Genomic DNA, 19,725 nt, shown 5'->3' with positions numbered 1-19,725 from the left:
AGAAAAGCCAAAAGACAACGATCTCATGAAGCCACCATATGATTCTCTTCAGACCCAAACAACTGCCAGGTATTTCTCCATCAATTAAGAACTCTTAGAATGTAGCCATCATTAAAAAAAAAAACATCAAATGGGCTTTTTATGTTGTTTGTATATGTAATTAAGATGTATTGTTTTCTGTTAATCCATTCAGCTGTAATTCTTCCACCTCTTGTTTATCACAGAAACTAGAGCTAATAAAAATTTTTCTTTGTCATATTTGTTTTTCTCAAGCCAAAATTAGTAAGATTTGACTCATGAAGTGAACGACACATTAAAAAAAAAAAAATTCTTTGTTGTGCAGTGTTATAAACTAATATAATTTTTTTATAAGATTTTTCATATATTGCATAACATTACAGCATTTCCATTTACATCTTATTGTAACTGCACATATATATATATATATTAATAATCTAAATACATAGACTACAACAAAATATATATATATATAACAATTTTTTTATTTGGATCCCTACATTTTTTTAACTTGATTCAATAAAGGGAGAGATCTCAATTTTATTTTTATGTAATTTGGTTTTTTATGAATATTCATGCCTTACTTTTCATATTTTTTTCCCCTGGGTGAAAAACGCTTCAGTGTTATCATTGCCCGAACAAGATGCAAGTGTTTTAAAAAACTAAATATTAAAAATTCACAAATAAAAATTAAATAGAATCACAAAAATGTTCAAAAACAATTAAAATAAATCTTAAAATGAAAAAATGTTTAGCGGATGCAAAATCAAAATAAATACACAAAGATATATCACGCTATATATCTCATTAAGATAATAAAATTACAAACTGCTTTATGGCAGATGGCATAAATAACTGAAACACAGCAATTCAAATATCTGAATATAAATGGACGGTCCTAAGGAATCATAAAACATAAAATAACTTTGTATCATCATCCATTAGAATAGTTTGAATGTTAGCCCCCAGCTTAAACTTTCAACGTAATGCTGCATAACAGATACAATCCCAAAAAGGATGTAGTGCACTGTCAGTCGGCAGTCGCAGTGAGCACAAACTGGTGCATCTTTTTGAGTCATCAGATATCTGTGAGTGAGCTTAGTGTGCCCAATTCGCAAATGGCAGATAATAACCTCCTCCGGATGGTTAATTCTGCATGAGGAGCTCTGCGGTGAAACTGTGTTCATAATTGGGCAAAGTTTGTTGTTCATGGTAGCCTCCAATTCACTTTGCCATTATCGTGAACCAACCTCTTCCAGAAATAGACAAGATCATTAGAAGCGACACGATCAGTGAAAGATCGTGATTTGTTTCCAGGAAACAAACCTCTTCTGCCACGCCACTAATTGCCTTTAAGGCACTCATGGAATCTGTGCTAACAAGAAAATATTCAAAGTTTGGGATAACCAGATGTAAAGCCTTATTAATGGCATACAGTTCTGTGATGAACATACTGGTGATGCTGGGAAGGCCAAATGTTTCTACAGCTGTCTGTATAAACTGTAACCAGGATACATGCTACTTTTGATAATATAAAATCCATTTTGTACAATAACCGGATTTTTGTTCATTATATTGAAATGAAAAACTTACTTTTCATGAAATGAACAATTTCAACAATCTTTTTTTTTTATTTTATAGAGGAAGTTCTTCTGTGGCCCTGATGTTATTTTTTTCTATGCAACTTTAAGGGAAGTTTTTTTTTTAAACAAAACAGTAGATTGTCCAAATTGAAGATTAGTATTCAACATTACTTAGTACTGGATTTTTATAGCAGAACAACATATACCTAAGTTACTCTGATATTAAAATAATTTCCAAATAAAAATTTAATAAAATTATTGGGAAATGTCAGATAAACATAAGTTATTCATTCACGAAAAAATAACCCGAAAAGAAAAGGTTTTTATAGACAGTTCAGCATAGTGATATTTATGGCGAAAACTTGCAGTGGTCTACATTCAACTTGCTTGTAAAAATTAAATTTTATTTAGATCTTAGATATTATAAGTACACTTCATTTTGTAAAAAATAACAGTAAAACATATAAGATAACAAACCACATAGATATATTCTTATCCATCACTTTTTCCAACATGCCATATTAATAGATTCTAATGAATCTATAACGCATTCAATACAACATCTCAAATAATGACTTTACAAATTTTATTTTAAAAAATGTTACTAATAAAAGAATAACAATAATAACAAAACATTTCAATAACAAGAAATATTTCACTTGCCATTAAATGAAAAACAACACTTAGTGCCATAACTTACCAATAAACAAATTATTCTAACCCAATGGTACCAAATCAGCCTTCAGTTAGTAACAATTGGTTTAGATATAAAAAAAAAGTTTGACAATTACTAATAAAAGTGTGGGAACTGCCTTCAAAAGTTCAAGATTAAACAATAATAGGGATGCAACAGACAAGATAAATTATTTCAACAAAAATTATTAGTAATGAACTGCTGAATCTTGGGTAACACTTAAGTGCAAGTTACAAATTTTCATATTTCCAACACCTGAAACATTACAGGGAATAGATCTGTACAAATAGATGAAGTAAAATAAAGAAAATGCATTAAGCCAGAGCCTGATTTTATTTTAGTTGATGTTACTTGTTAAAAATAATCAACATTTTGTAAAATACTACTTGTTTTTCTCACGAATACTTAAGCAAAAGAAATAATTACAAGGGAACTAATTTTTAAGAATTTTTTTTCAGTTTTATTTGATTTCATGCCCCCCACAGAAAGTTCTTTGCACTAGATAAAAATGAAAACAGCATTGCAAAGTACATTTTGAAGACCTCTAATCAACAAGTTATTAAACATATAATCAAAGAAACTATATAACTTTATAAAATTAATATACTAAGATATTCCCAAGCTTCTTTCTCCAACTAACATTCTCCCAATATTATGGGTTCCCAAGAATTATATCACTCATCAATGCATTTATACAAACTTACTACAATTAAATTTCGAGATGCGCTACACATTTGTCATTGATAATACCTGCTGATAATAACAGAAATCATCTTTACAATGTTGGTATTAGCTAATAATAAAATAAACTAAGGACTATATAAAAAAATAATAAATAAAAAAAATATATATACATATATAAGCGTTACATCACAAATAAAGTCAATCAAATTTTAAACAGTTTTTTATAAACAATTAATGCAATATGGTTTGTGCAATTGAAACAATTATACCAGAAGAAATAAAAAACAAAACATACAAAATCTACTTGTTTGTTTTTATAAAGGGATTCTTCATGAAATAGTTAAAACATTGACTATCAACTGAAATTATGAAATATAAACAATTTCCAAATTAAGTTGTTCATTCTTATTTAAAATTAATGATGGCATTTTAATTACAAAAGGATTCTTTATTTTTTGCTTTAAAAGTAACTGCTTTGTTAATTCAGTGTAAAAACTGATCAGATTCATTTTATAAAAAAAAATAATGGTTCAAAATATTTTTCTTTCTTTGTCAAAAGATTAGTGATTCTTTACTTTGTCAACAAAAAAATTACCATATTTACCATGTAATTCACACACTTTTTTGAGCAACATTTTTTATCTACAAGTAAGTGCATGATTTATGCTAGGAAACGATTCTCCACAGGTTTATTGAAAATAAAATGTGATCAGTGAAAAATTCAGTAAATACAGTATAGAGATTGCTGTTGAGTAGAGTTTTGATTCAATAATCTTTTTTAATATTATTCACTTTTAACAATATTTATTTCCTAAATTGTTTTTGTTTATTACAAACAACTTAGAGATACCTCAATTTACAATGCCCAATACAGATAAAGCAATAAGAAAGGAATGCGGTAGGAATTATAATTAGCCTAATCAATCAATGTCTGAAGCATTATAGGCATAAAGAAATAATCAGCAAATATTTGTTCAGAGTAAAATTTTAGTTTGCCAGGATCTGAATAAAAACTTAACACAATCTAAGCTCATCTTTTCACACAATTCTTCTCATATGCATACCAGACAAACTACATACCAGGTATTAAAGTACATATGGAGTAACCATTTTCCCTTAGTATATTATCTACTACAAAAACCACAACATTTTGCAACTCCATTCCTAATATTAACATAAATATTTGACATAAAAATAATTCTTTCCTATTTTTTTATTTTTCAAAAGCAGTACACTGTTCTAAGAAGAAACATTATGCTGTATAATTAGCACCATACAAAACAAGAAAATATAAGAAAATGAAAGAGTTATGAAAATAGCATTTTCAGAGATAACAAACATAATGCGGTTTCTTAAAGCCTTTGTCAAGTTTACACATTTCAATCACAATTAAGTGTGTATGCAGGATCTAATGTTACATCACAAAGTTTTCGTATAACTTTTACATTTCATTTACTTAACTATTATTTTAAAAAAAACTATATTTTTGTCTTTTAATATATTGCACAATATCATCTCTTAGCCTGTTATACTGAATTTTTTGCTGCATCAGCCTACTTTATCATCACAAGTTATATAGTTCAACATACTGTTCCCAAATATTAAAATAAATTTTAAACCATCCATAATTAACACTCTCTTTTACCTTATATCTCTCTCTCTCTCTCTTATCTATACAATTCCCATAGATTTTACTATTGTTGATTCTATCTCTCCTCTAAAAATCTGTGTTGTAATTCAGAAATTACTGCTCCAGTAATCTACTTAGCATTACTTTTACCAAAATTGGTAACTAAAAATTTGTTCATTTATAATTAATTTATCCCTTTTTTAAAAAAGTAATTTTAGCAATTTTTATCTAAATGGTGTTAAATTCACCTAAATGAGGTTGAAACTGGATCAAGGTAAAAATACTATAAACATTTCTTTGAGACTTTCATCAAAACCCATCAACGGCCGATTTACTTTATATATATATATATATATATATATATATATATATTTTAATCTCATTTAATTAATCTAATTGTTGAACTGTATTATACAGATTTTTGACTTAATTTATAAATATAATCCTCTTTCATATTCACCTACTCCAGAAAAAAGAAATTGAGAATTTTTATTATTTGTTATAAATTATAAACTTCTCATAATAATAAACTTAATTTTTATTAGCTGGTCTTCCTTTTCCAAACATTTTTACTATTAGTTTAAAATTTTATTACATAACTAAAATTACCCTTCACACTTAACTCCTTTTTTTTAATCGCAGAAACCGAAGTGAACAGAAATTAACGTATTCATGATTTACATTATTTTAATACAATACGAGAGTAGTTATTAAATCTTTCACTTATCTGTATAAATTAACACCTGTTCTAGCAAATAAAGATTAACAATGTCTCATCTGGTATGCAATACCTGAGTACAATTAATACAGTTTTCCAAATTCTGTATTACCATTACTCTTTCAAGCATACTATAAAAATTTTTTAAAGAGAAATATGAGATGAATGAAAATAATAAGTAAGAAAATTCTAGACTCTTAATAGTAATTGAACCGGTGATTTAGAAGCCAATATGCTAACCACTACACCAACCGGTCAGCCAGTTATTGATTATTCATGATCAATAGAGAATACATACCTTGGAACAGAATTCAGGTGACAGATTCTTTAGCTTTATTTGAAAAAGTGAGTGAAAGCTGATGCAAATTAACTGGAAGACTAAAACCTGTGTAACTACAAGACAGCACACAGAGAGCTATTCACACTGTGGCTCAAGGCCATAAGAAATGAGGATCAGTTTTGAGAGAATTTTAGAAGAAAGTGAAATTCTATCCTGATCAATTAAATGCAAAATATAATATCAATACATTCAATTAAGATTAACAGAAAAACAACACAGGTGGCAATTCATTAAGACGCAAGAAAAATTTTTTTTTATCCAATGAACAGAATACAAGTGATGTCCATCTCACAAATTTATTTTTAACAGCTCTTGAAATTTACAAACCTTGTCTTATATTTAATTATTTATTTAAATGTACTATTGTTTACAAGTTTATGTAGATGTCAATTATTAATTACTATTTATATATTTAAACGTTAATGTACTACATATACTCAACTTATAGTTTACTATAAAAGTGTAGCAGGTTTTCATGATCAAACGTAAATACAAAACATTGCTGCAGGACATTTTATAAAACAAGTTTAATCAAAAGGGAAAAAATTCAAATTATATTAAAAAAATGTCAAATTCAAATTGTTAAATTTACAATAATTAAGTTATGCAATAACTAAAGCCCCTGTAGGATTAAGATCTAGTGTACAAAAGGTACAAAAGTAAAAGAAAATTAATGAGAGTGGAAAAAATAAAATTGGCTTAACATGATTTTCATAATACAAAAAGATCCTGATAATAAAGTAATTTGCATCACTTAAAAATGTGACTATTACACAATAACTAGAGCTCCTCAGGAAGTAGAAAACTAAAAACTGAATGTTACGAAGTACAGATAAACTGCCAGTAACAAAATTATTATATAAACCTGTTGGTTAATGATCACATCAGTTAATACCACTTAAAATTTCTGTTTAAAAAAACTGAAATGGTAAAATTCACAATAAAACTGTAAAATCAGAAGTATAGAATTATGTATCTATCTGCCAAAATAAAATTGAGGAATTTGATTATCCACAATCGGGGCTACCAAACCTGAAATCTTCTGATTCCAAAGCAATAAAATAATTTTAGAGAATCAGTATAATGTAGTGTAACTTCAAGGTTTAAATTTTACATAAATAAAAACTCATTAATACAGCAAAATGACCCAAATTTTTATGTCAGCATTAAATACTTCATCATCACCAAAATACATATTACAATTCTTTACATGGCATCTTTATTATTCATACATACATATGAAATAAATTATTTGCATTCAGTTTTTCAGTCTGTAAAACTTTCAATATAAAAAATAAACCAACAAATTAGTTTGTATTAGTGGTCAAAATTTAGAAAGCATAACACACAAAGATGCATGGTATACTTCTAGCTGGAGTGTCTCTGTATAGTTAGTAATGCTAATAATAAAATGATGGGGATAGTGTACAAGATGTTTTAGGTAGCCTGTTGCCAGTTGACAAACCAGCAACTCGTTCCAACCCTGCACATCAACTAAACTTTCTGAACTTTGATGGGTAAAAACTAGCAGCAAACAAATGCAACTTTCTGTTCTTTACAACTTTGTTCTTGACAATTATATTTTTTAATGCTATAACAAATAAATGAAGATTTTATTCATATTAAAACATATACAGAGTATACATTATAAAGTCAGAAATTGTATGTGAGCTGTTCCACAAAAATAAAATAAGAAATATTCCAGAATTTGTTCGGTAGGATCCAATACAACCATGGAAAAATCTTCAATTTAATTGGTTATACTACCAACATTCTACCTCACACATTTTTTGACACAAACTTCACTTCACTCAGTGAGAGTGAAGTGAAGTTTGTGTCAAAAAATTGGTATATTAAAGTTGGTATATTATTTATGTTTTAACAGTAATATTCCCTCCAATGTTAATCACATATACCATTTTACAGCAAATATAGCTAGTAATTAGTTAACAATCAATTTTAAAACTTTAAACATAAATTTCATGGGACTAGTACAAGAAATTAATGAAAAAGAGGTTGTAGTATGTTTTTTGCAGTATCTCAATATAGATCATGTGATATGCAATTGTACAAACAATCAGAAAATGGTGTTGAAATTAAGTGAAAAGTTTAGTCATTGGTAATTTCAGTTGACAATAGGATTACTGAAGAATAAGGTTATCGGGTAGAATGTTCTTAGTCAACAAAACTCTCTGTTGCATACATGCGTAGTCGAAAGAATTTTAAATAAACAGATTTGTGTTAATGAAATTGAAATAGGAACCAATGTAGTTTCCAAAGTGGCAAAAATATTTACATGAGATCTGCACAAATAATGAACCTGATCCTAAATAGAAACCCTAGAAGTAGAGTTCTGATTGACAAGTCATCTATTACAGTGTAATAAAATATTGTCAGCTAAAGTAAGTTTTTGAAAGCACATGCATGGAAACAAAACAATATTAATGAAATTGTAGCTGATAACTAAGCTATAAACTTTACAGCTTACTTGAAATTCTGTGAGGGCACAAACTATTGGGAACCAACATAGTTTCTGATTAATGGTGCACATTATGACAAAATAACAAAATTGCAAGACTTGAATTTTGTGCATTGGGTAGTAAACAATTTTTAAACTACCATTGATCCAGTAACCAGCACCCATACACAACAAATTCAGTCATTAAGGGAGCCACAAAGCATTGCAAGGAGAAAGAATACACCACAAATCTTTGTACTGACAGTAATGGAAAGATCAAATTCTGCAGGACATTATTTTCTTTTTTTGCCACCAGAACAGAATAACTGATTTAAGTTCTAAATAAAGAGGTTCTTTTATAAATAATAACTATTTTTTCTTTTTTAAATAATTTTTGTATACTTACGTCTTTCTTAATATTTTTTTAATAAATCTTTGTTCATTTTTAAAAATATATACCAGGTTAATATGTATATTAATGATGAATCAGCTTTAAGCAAGCATAAAAAGAAAATTTAAGTCATGGCAAAAGTAGCGCTCATAACAAATAAGACCCAAAACTAATACTATATTACATACTAAACACTTAATGAATAAAATGAATACATGTATGTAAAACTTATGATTACAAAAATAACAGCACTGCAATTATAAATCAATATAAAATAAAATACAAACTTTGAACATTGATAAACATTCGGGTATGCATTTAAATTAAAGTCCAACTAGTACACAGACAATTTATAATTAACTTATTGGAATTATTTTATTTTAAATCATCAACAAAGTAAAACTGTTTCTTTCAAGAAAATCTTTTAATTAAATTTCAAATAAACTCACCAAATACTAAAAAAAAATTATACTTACTTTTTTATTACTTGTAAATATGGTTCTAGAAAGTATTACAATTAGAAACTTATAAGTCTATTTTTAAAAATGCTCCACCACATTTCATCAAGCAGATCAATCAACAACCCTTTAATAGGCTCCCAATATAATAAATAAAAAATATATATATATATTAGAATATGATAGTCTTCAAAATTTTATCATTACCTTATCAATCAACAAATGTGAAAACAAGAAATAAAAAGTTTAATTATACAATATTTTAATTTGAAGTTTTTTAGTCAACTAGTATCATATAATTAACATTAATTTATACGATTCAAAGAAAGTATTTTTTTAATAGTCTACAAAGATCAAATCCCACTGAGAAGCGTACACTTTTTTCTGATTATAACTGATGTTGCAGACACAAAATAGATTCCCTTAAGTGATTACACTGCAGATGCAGTCAACATATGTGTAAATAAAATAAAAAATTAATGCTTACAGTTTAACAAACACTCCGTTCTGCAATCAATTATTTTATAAATCAAAAAAATTTTTTATACAAATTATCACAAAATTTTCAAATGTACCATTTAATCTGTTACAGTTAATCCATAAAATTAATTTTCTACTCATTTTAAGTGCAACAATGAATCTCTTAACACACCACTAAACAAAATTTAAAAAAAAAATTATCCGAGATAATAAAAATATATAATAAAGTGGAAGATAACAAATGCAAAACAATTCTTCCACACAAAAAATAAGAGACATTTGCAAGGTTAAAAACAGTAAATAATTAACTAAAAACTAAAATTAGATAGACTTTTTAAAAATGAAAAAAAAAACACATATTTCAGTACGTAAAACTGATGTAAATTAACATACATTACAAAGTAAATTGTATAATAATATTATTCACATTTGCAGTCAGCAGCTTAAATAATGTAAGTAAAAAGGTTATATGCAACAGGCCTTCATCAAAATTAAAATACTTCCAAGAATTAAGAAAATCTATATCTAAACAGAATAATACTGAAATATTCTTAGACACAATCAACATAAACAAATTCTACAGAAATATTATCTTACACTATTGGAGATAACCCTTACTTAAATGTAAAGATGAAAATAAAACAATGTTATCATATCAAGAATGCAGTAAAACCAAACTCAGTAAAGAAAATAACAAATACAATAACTAAATGCAAGATGAAGGTCCAATCATAGAACTAATGTCATTAATTGATAACATTAAGGAAATTTGGAATAATTATTAGCCAACATATTAAAAAATTAACTTCATTAAAATCAAAGGCTAAAAACTTGAAAAAAAACGTTGAAATATCAAATATTCTAACAAAAACAAAATATTGATAAACAGAAAATGACAGGTGATAACAATGCAAAACATAACGTGATAAAGGGGTCTTACTCACCCAATAACAGTAGTTTAAGTTCTCGTCTAGCATCTCTTTTGTCCCTCCGAAGTTGCCTTTCAATTTCTTGATTTATTCTTTTTTGTTCTCTAGCTTCTTCTGACTGGCAGCAACACGCCATGTTTTGCCTGGGTTACCCCGGAGGGTCGCTCAGCCAATATTATCTGAAGCGAGCCGTTTTCCTAGCCGTTTTGAAGGGGTTGTAAAAACCCTTTCTTTACACAACGTTCACCCCTAAGAAGGAATAAACATGGATCTATGATTGTTTTTCACACAATAAACACACTCACACATTCACGCCACACGGTCCCGTTGAGGGATCACTACTACACAAGCTGCTGGCAACTAAACGGCACTGGGTGTGGTACGCTACAGACGACGCAATTAGGAGACGCTCTCAGCCAACCAAACTGGAGAGTTTTACAAACAAAAATAGTAACTTATACTCGTAACACTGCACACTACATCAAATCCATCTTTAATTCAATTTAAGAAGCTATTCATTTCTACATTCACGTGTGTACAAACAAGATTAAACACAGAGACAGTACCGTATCAAGGTGGGACGAAATGCAGGCTCGCCGAATTATACGGCTATGTTCATCACTAAACACGACACGGTCCACTGGAAAATGTAGGTAAAAATAAACAATGTACACTATGCAATATACCCATCAATAAACGACGGCATTTACTCCATGTATGAACTACAAAACGATTATTTTACAAACACACAGCAGACGCCTCCTGTCAAGATGGCGTCTTATATTAACTAAATCCCATAATTCCGTACGTCGAAAACAGAATACGGTCAAAAGTCGTGGCGGATTGCATTCAAATTTTATCTTCTGCCGGCAGTCGCTTTTATCATAAACATTTGATTACTTTTATCAAAACTACTGTCAATAAAGAACAGTATAATGTAAATTTATTACTGTTAACAACAAATTATAGCAGAAAATACAATATTAACTAAAATTGCCGAAATGTTCCTATCAACTGAAGCCTCACCCACTTCCTGCACAACATTTCATAGAAAATCACAAGGTAGCAGCAGCATACGATGAACAGACTGGAGGTTATTTTTGAATTTAAAAAGGTTTAAAGCATTAATTATTATCAAATTAAACGGATTCATCGTAAACTAGTTAATTTTTTCATGTGCTTGCTAATAATAAATTTAACTGAAATCAATTAGTTTTAAAAATAAAGTAATTTATTAATGTTTATGCTTTCATTACTACATATGAAACTACTCTCGAGATAAAAAGGTAATAGTTCAAAACCATATTGTTTTAAAGAAATTATATCCAACTTTAAAAGCACTTTAATTTTTAATTGGACATGCCAAATTTTAGACACATTTTTTTTTGTCTTCAGTCATTTGACTGGTTTGATGCAGCTCTCCTATTAGATAACTTAATAAAATGTCCACTTAAAAACACTATAGTCCAATGTGCTTAATTTAAATTTCTATGTACACAGAAACAAATACATAATTAGTTTTTAGTAATTACCTTCTCTTTCACCCTTCTAGCGTGTTTTTGGATAAATTTGGCAATCAAAGAGCCCTTGCTTTCCCCCATCATTTGATCACTACTGAAAAAACAACTAAATCACTTTCAGATCCCTTCCACCGACTAAACTAGAAAAGGGAACAAGCAAGGAACATTCCATACGCACACGGAGTAAAAAAAAACTACCTTCCACCAGCAAGCCAGGGTTGGCACCACAGGAGCAACAATGCTCTCTCTCTCCCTTGCAGCCTCATGTACAGGTTTCTATGTGTGCATGTGCACTACAACCAAACACCACACCACTGGAACTGTGAAGCACACAGTTCCATATAAAGATTTTTATATATTTTTTCATAAACTAGGGGAAGGCTACTAACATTAAGCTTAAGGATTATATATTGTACAAGTATAAAGAAAGAATTAAAGAAAAAAGGACTCATTATAATAAATGTTATTGATATACCAACTAGAAATAGGGGGTGCTGTAGTTCTTTAGTGCCTATATGCAAGTCGCCACTAGTGTCTAGTAGCACTGTTGTTAATGACATCTGTCTTAAAAAAATTTAGGAAACTCTTATTTAGTTTATTATACAAAAACCTCAGACATGCTGTTATGTGTATATTAACGAGGAAGATAAGATGGATGAAGTTATTAGTGAAAATATATGAGATCCTTTGTAGAAACTGAACCAAAGACAAACTAATTAAGATGCCAGCTAAGTGGATGTAGTCAGAGAGTTGTGGCTTGCCAGCTGAGTCGTACTGGAATTGGATCAGCTTCCCCTCAGTGGCAGTTGGATCCCCACTACAGCATGACAGTAGTGGCCCCCAGAGTCTCGGTCATCTTCTGCCAGCACGGCTGAGGCGGTTCTTCCCTTGCAATCCCATGCTAGGCCAACTCCTGCTGATGGGTCCTTTGACCAGGGCACTTGAAGCCCAGCAAGCTGGGACAGGAAGGTAGTGTCTGGGCCCAGCAAGATTCCCTCAGCAGGTTGGCCAGACCTGCTGCTGCAGTCAGGATGTTGCCATCCACTGGGAGGTTCTACATTGGGCCTTGGCATTGGAATTTCTTTCTTCTTCCATATTTTCCTTCTCTAGGGGGTGGTTGGCAACAAATTGAAAATTAGTTATGTCATTCACTCTTTTATAGGTGCCTGCAAGTGGTAGGGCTGCAGCCCCACTGTGGTCAGCAAGCTTGTTGGGGAATAGCGCTTGTGCAGGTGTCTAGGTATACTGTACTCTTTCTGAATTTTTTCCAAATGGAATAGTTTTAATCATTTTTTCTACAAAGACTTTTGAAATGAAAAATTATAAAATCTACAAATATGATTTGACTTTTTTTATTTGTTTGCAATCAAGAATATAAAAGACTTTTACATGCCATATAATGTGTATCAAAATATATAGATTGCAAAAACTCCTCAAACAGAACCTCTTGACATACAGTTTACAATGACCACTTCTGTTTCATTTTGTAACCTCTAGCAGAAGGTAGTAGCCTAGCCTCTAGCAGAAGGTAGTAGTCTAGTAGCTCTCCATACCAGGTAATTCTAAAAATTGTTGGGATAAGAATATTTTCATAATTTTACTTCATACATACTCGTGCACCAAATTGTGGCAAGCTCTTTTTGTGGGCTATTCGCTAACCCAGAATTTAAATTCACATTCTAGAGAGCCTTACCTTAGGCTCAAAGTAATCTCTTTTTCTGCAGTTCTCTCTTGGTTTTTCAAGATCCAGATTTTTTTATTTTTTGAATGGTTTTTTAAATGAGCAGCGTATATTATAACTTAATCTATATTTTAAATAAAAGTACATAATACATAAAAAAGACCTTTTCAATACTAGTAAAATATTAATTTTTGGAATAGGTATCATTCAAAACAAATTGTTGATGATATTTAAATTTGGTACAGACTTCAAAATATTGCTTTAAAATTTTAATTTTTTTAAATTGCTATTATCCAGTGTCACTATTTGTGTAAAGTCAATATCAAATCATTTTTACGAATTTAAATTGAAACAAATGTACAGTTTCTTTTTTTTTATATACAAATTTCAAATTATTTCTACAAGAAATTGATTGAAATTTTAGGGATTTTGAATCAAGTATATTTTGCTTGTTCTTCCTTTAAGATCTCTTTAAGAATCCAAATTTCAGTGTTTACATCAGCAGATCTGAGGGTAGATAGGAGCTTGTCAACTACTAAACTCTCCTACATATTTTGAAAAATTTTAATCTACACTTAAATTGAATGTAATACTTTTGTTAACATTTGAATGACATGATGTTTTATTCTACAAAAGATAAGACGACAAACATTAAAAAAAACTGCAACTTATTAAAATGAAGAAGAAAACTTATAACAAAGGTTTTATGATATTGATTAATTCTGTAGTGATTTTTTTTTTTATCTTTACTTGGCACATTTTTTAAACAAGTTTATTTTCATTTATTACTGAATTTTATAAATGAAGTTCAAATTGAATTAAATTCATAGTGAATGTATGTATTGTATCTATCAGGTTATTCTATCTAAAATAATGCATCAAGTTATTTATGAGTTTACTTGACCCATCACCGACTGCAGTGCATTCCATAAATATTAAGCATGATTTGGACTTAGTAAAGAACAGTGTGGACTTCAGCAAACATTTCAAGAAATTTTGATCAAAGACTTCCTACTATACCCCCTTATCTTTGCTTCATTTTTATATATATTATTTCTTATCACTAAAATAAAGTAGGCAAGTGAATAAGAAACATCAATATATAAGGGACATTCAATAATTAAAGAGACAAATTGATGTAGAAATGAAACAGTTTGTAGGAGTTTTGTACTTTCATGACTTTATGTGGGCATCACTGGGATGAGTTGAGAACTGCTGATGGATAAAAATTGTTTTGTTTATAACCTCAATATTGCATTTAATGATGGCATGTCCACTTGAAGTTTCCACATTAGTTGAACAACATTCAGTGATCCATTTTTTGCTTTCTGAAGGTGAAAAACCAGCTAAAATCTTTTCTTGAATGATTTTACAGTATGGTAAAAGTTGTATGAACTGCAGAAATTTTTATAAGTGGGTAGAATAGTTCAAAAACGGTTGAACCTCAGTGATTGATAAGCAACATCCTAGCTGATCAGTTGAAGTGTCAACTCCTTTGCTTGAAACCCACATTCGTGAAGGCCAACATATTACAGTTGAACATATAGCAAAAACAGTTGCAGTAAGTGTTGACACAGTTCATAATGTTGTCAGAAACAAGCTCAAGTACAGCAAAACAAATGCAAGGTGGATCCTGAAACAGTTAATGCAACAACACAAGGAAACAAGACTCAGAGTATGTACAGACTTGAAAGAACACTATGAAAAGGAAGGTGACCCTTTTTTAAACAAGATTTTAACGTGTGATGAAACTTGGGTTCATCATTTTGAACCAGAGTCCAAAAGACAAAGCATAGAATGGAAACACACCAGCTCACCTGTCCGAAAAAATTCAGAATGCAAGCATCAGCAGGGAAAGTCATGTTGACCGTCTTTGAAATGCCCAAGGAGTCGTCTTTTGTGATTATTTGGAAAATCAGTGTACAGTAAACAGTGTCTACTACTCAGACATGCTGATGAAAGAAGTAAAGACAGCAATGAGAGAAAAACATTGTGGATCTCAAAGTAAAGGCGTGATATTGCTATATAACAACGCTCACCCTCACACCACCCAGTTGACCCAAGAAACCATTGGAAAAATGGGTTGGGAGATATATCCTCCTACAATCCAGATTTGGCTTCCTCAGATTTTCATTTGTTTGGTTTACTCAAGAAGACATTATGTTGAAAAAAAGTTCAGCAACAACAAGGAGGTCTAAGAATTTGTGGGAAAATGGCTCAAACAACAAAACAAAGACTTCTTTGCATCAGGTATAAAAAAACTAGTTCATCGTTGGGACAAGTGTATTAATATTGGTGGGGATTACATTGAGAAGTAGTAAAAATCTCATTTTGTAAAAATACACAGTTTTTTCTATATCAATTTGTCTCTTTAATTATTGAATGTCTCTCGTACATCTAGCTAAGATTATCTTAGAGATTTAGTGTTTTATACACTCATTAACTTAGAACTAATACCAATCACTATAATACTTATTATTAAAGTATCTTATTTGTCTAAATTATTGTTAATTTTTGCTTTGTTAATAAATTTTCTACATTGTTGTTATGCTACTTGAAAATTTATTAGTCATTAATATTTTTTCGACTTCACACTGGTTACAAATAAAGCCTGTTGTGTGTTCTTAACTGTTTAAAAAATTCTTAATATAAAAACAAATGATCTGAGAAACAATGTTTAAAAACTAAATATGAGTATAAGACTTTAATACTTTTTATGTACTACCTAAAGCCTTAGCTTCATTAATTTTAAATCGCATTTTGTTGATGACATCAGAAAGTGTTCAATTAAGTTTTCTACATGACACAGTTCATAATCTGGTGTTTTGCTTGACAACAGGTCCCTTATACCACTGATGTCTCCATTCATTTCTGTCCTAAGCCTTCTCCTTCATCCATTTATGTTTCCAATTTTCACCTCATCTATTAATTTCATCTTTCTTTTTGCTTTCTTTTTGCTTTCTTTCACCTTCTATCAATTTTTACAATGTAATTTTCAAGTTTCCAATCACTCTAGCTACATATCTGAACCAGATTCCTTTTCTTTTTTGCACATCCCACATAAGCACCCTTTTTCTTTTTCATTAAAACCAAATCCAGTAAGCACTAAAAACTATTTCTCATCAATTTGCAATAATACTTTAAAAAAAAAAAAAAAAAACAATGTTTCAAATGTACTAACGAATGTATTCTTGATTGGATAATTACACTTTTTTATCATTTTAAAACCTTTTGCAACAATTCAAAAAATATGGGCACTAAGTAAACACTACATTAATTTTTCTTCAAATTTTAAAAACATCAGAAAATACCAAAAATACCAGAAAAAAAGACAACTTCGCAGAAATATGGCACAAAATAACATGTATTATATACAAATGTTTTACTGAAGGCTGCTAGAGCATGAAAGATCTAACAAATAATCAATACAATAGATACTCTTTGCTTCTAAAATATCATTATTACCTTATTCCATCAGTTAAACACAAGTCTAATCATTTAGCACTTAATTTTTTCTCAGTTTTTTTGTTACCTTGCTACCATGATGTGGCTGCATGGTATGTTACTGATTATCATGATTTAAAATGTCTACATCTTTTTTCTAAATCAAAATAATAACTTTATAATTATTTAAAACAAAAATACTTACCTTATTTATATAATAACAATGATCTAAAAGTAAATAAAAAATTTACTGATTAATGGTATTTAAAAATACATTTTGCCAAAAAAATATAATTATTAAAACACACTTTATTTTAAAGAAACATCTTTTTTGGATATTCTAGAAAATAAAAAAATTTAAATTATTTTTCATATTACTAAATTTTTTTCTTAAAATTAAATGCCAGAAAAATACAACCCGACATGTAATATAATTTATATCTACAAATCAATACAGTAGTACCTCATTTAGCACTGATTCGCCATAATCAGTGGACAATCTTGGACAATCGGAGTATCTGAGAAGAAAAGATTAGAAGCTTTTGAAATGTGATGCTATAGGGGAATGTTAAAAATCAGATGAGTGGATAAAGTGACAAATGAAGAGGTATTGCGGCAAATAGATGAAGAAAGAAGCATTTGGAAAAACATAGTTAAAAGAAGAGACTTATAGGCCACATACTAAGGCATCCTGGAATAGTCGCTTTAATATTGGAAGGACAGGCAGAAGGAAAAAATTGTGTAGGCAGGCCATGTTTGGAATATGTAAAACAAATTGTTAGGGATGTAGGATGTAGAGGGTATACTGAAATGAAACGACTAGCACTAGATAGGGAATCTTGGAGAGCTGCATCAAACCAGTCAAATGACTGAAGACAAAAAAAAAACTGTATGTGACTGGACAAAGCCTTTTATTTTAAAGTATAGATGAACACTCCTATTCATCTCCCACTCCAGCTAGATATCAGTTCCTGTGATACAACCGTTTACAGTTTAAATCAAACAGTAAAAAGTGGTTGACCTGTGCAGTCGTGTTAAAAATGTTCATTTCATTTCAGTGCATATTTAGCTAGTCTTATTTCAATTTAATTTTTTTTCTGTTTTTATTTCATTCCATAAATTTATTCACATATTGTTTTTTATCTAATATACATACTGTATTTTTAAAAACCATGCTGAAGTTGAAGCCTGATACAGAAAATAAAAGCATAAAAAAATTATTAACTTGGATATAAAATTGCAAATGCTATGAAGATTAGAACTGGTGAGTGTCAAGTTGATATAGAGCGTTCTTTAAATGTGGCATTGTCTACAATGCCAAATTGTCTACAAGTAGAACAATCTTAAAATTAAAAAAAAATAAAAAACTGCTTTGATATTAACAAAATATTCTACTACAAAAATAACTTGATTAGTAGCAGTGTACTAAAAGAAATGGAAAAAAGGCTAAGCATTTGGATTGATGATCAAACACAATGAAGCATGCTGTTAATTCAGCTAATAATCATGGAGAATACTAAAGGGATTTTTGCTCACATTTAGGAGAAGTAGGAGACAAACTGTAAACAACTACAGCCAGCAGAGGGTGGTTTGAGAAGTTCAAAAAGTGATCTAATTTGCATAACATTCGAATCACCAGTGAAGTGGCTAGTGCAGATCACCAGGCCACATTAGAATTCCTACAACAATAAAATATGTGATTAAACATGGGAATTATCTGCCTGAACTCATTTTCAATGTAGATGAAATGGGCTTATTCTGGAAAAGGATGCCATCTCGAACTTTCATCTCCCATGAAGAAAAATGTGCTTCTGTGTTCAAGGCAGCCAAGGACCAATTAACTTTATTGCTAGGTGCCAATCCTACAGGTAATTTTAAATTTAAGCCAATGCTGGTGTATCATTCTCAGACACCACGTATAATGAAAGGTACATCAAAATCTAGTACCACTCATTTGGAAAGCAGGTAAAAAAGGATGGGTTAAATCAATGTTTTTCAGGATCAGTTTGTTCCACATTTTGTCCCACAGTTGAACACTACTGTGAGAAAACAACTTCGAGCCGAAGGCCTTATTGCTTTTTGATAACACTCCAGGGTTCCCAAACAGTCTTTAGGCATTTCAAACCAGCATCCCGATAGAAGTGATTTTTTTTTCATTTAACACCACATCAATAATACAACCGGTGGATCAGGAAATGATATACCTTAAAGCCTACTACCTTCAAAATACTTTCAGATAATTAATTGAGAAAACAGACAGCGAAAACAAATAAACGATTTAAGAATTTTGGTAGGAGTTCAACATTATGTATGCCATAGAAAACATAGATGCAACCTGGAAAGCAGTTTCAATAAAATCCATTAATAGAGCATGGAAAAAAGTTTTGCCTGAATCCTGTACCATTGCAGAAGAAGGGGAAGAAAGAACTGAATTAGCCAATGAAGGGGGATTGGAAGTTAGTGAAGAAGATATTAAAAAATTGTTGCAGTCATATGGTGAAGAGCTAAGCAATGAGGAGCTCAAAGAAATTGTAACTCAGTATACTTTAGAACCAATAACTGACCACGAGATAGAAAAAGAAGAAGAAATACCAAAAAATGAATTGATTACAGAATTTCCTTCCAACAGCATTTCAACCATCATGCAGATTATTGATCAGTTTATAAAGAATGATCCTGATTAAATAGTTCTAAAAT

The 19,725-nt window shown here is 29.9% G+C and overlaps 1 protein-coding gene across 3 annotated transcripts in view; it reads right to left on the bottom strand.

Annotated features, from left to right (window-relative positions):
* Positions 1-11,376, bottom strand: part of LOC142330204 (guanine nucleotide-binding protein G(q) subunit alpha) — a 118,341-nt gene extending 106,965 nt beyond the window's left edge. For all 3 annotated transcript variants that reach the window (XM_075375334.1, XM_075375331.1, XM_075375333.1), the window contains exon 1: positions 10,399-11,376. In XM_075375334.1, coding sequence (XP_075231449.1) covers positions 10,399-10,519 — 121 coding nt within the window. In that variant the 5' untranslated portion in view covers positions 10,520-11,376. The remainder of the gene's footprint in view (positions 1-10,398) is intronic.
* Between the last annotated feature and the right edge of the window lie 8,349 nt (positions 11,377-19,725).

The sequence above is a fragment of the Lycorma delicatula genome, chromosome 9, assembly GCF_047948215.1.
Source record: "Lycorma delicatula isolate Av1 chromosome 9, ASM4794821v1, whole genome shotgun sequence".
NCBI classification, from domain to species: domain Eukaryota; kingdom Metazoa; phylum Arthropoda; class Insecta; order Hemiptera; family Fulgoridae; genus Lycorma; species Lycorma delicatula.
This window is presented reverse-complemented; position numbering and strand designations above follow the sequence as displayed.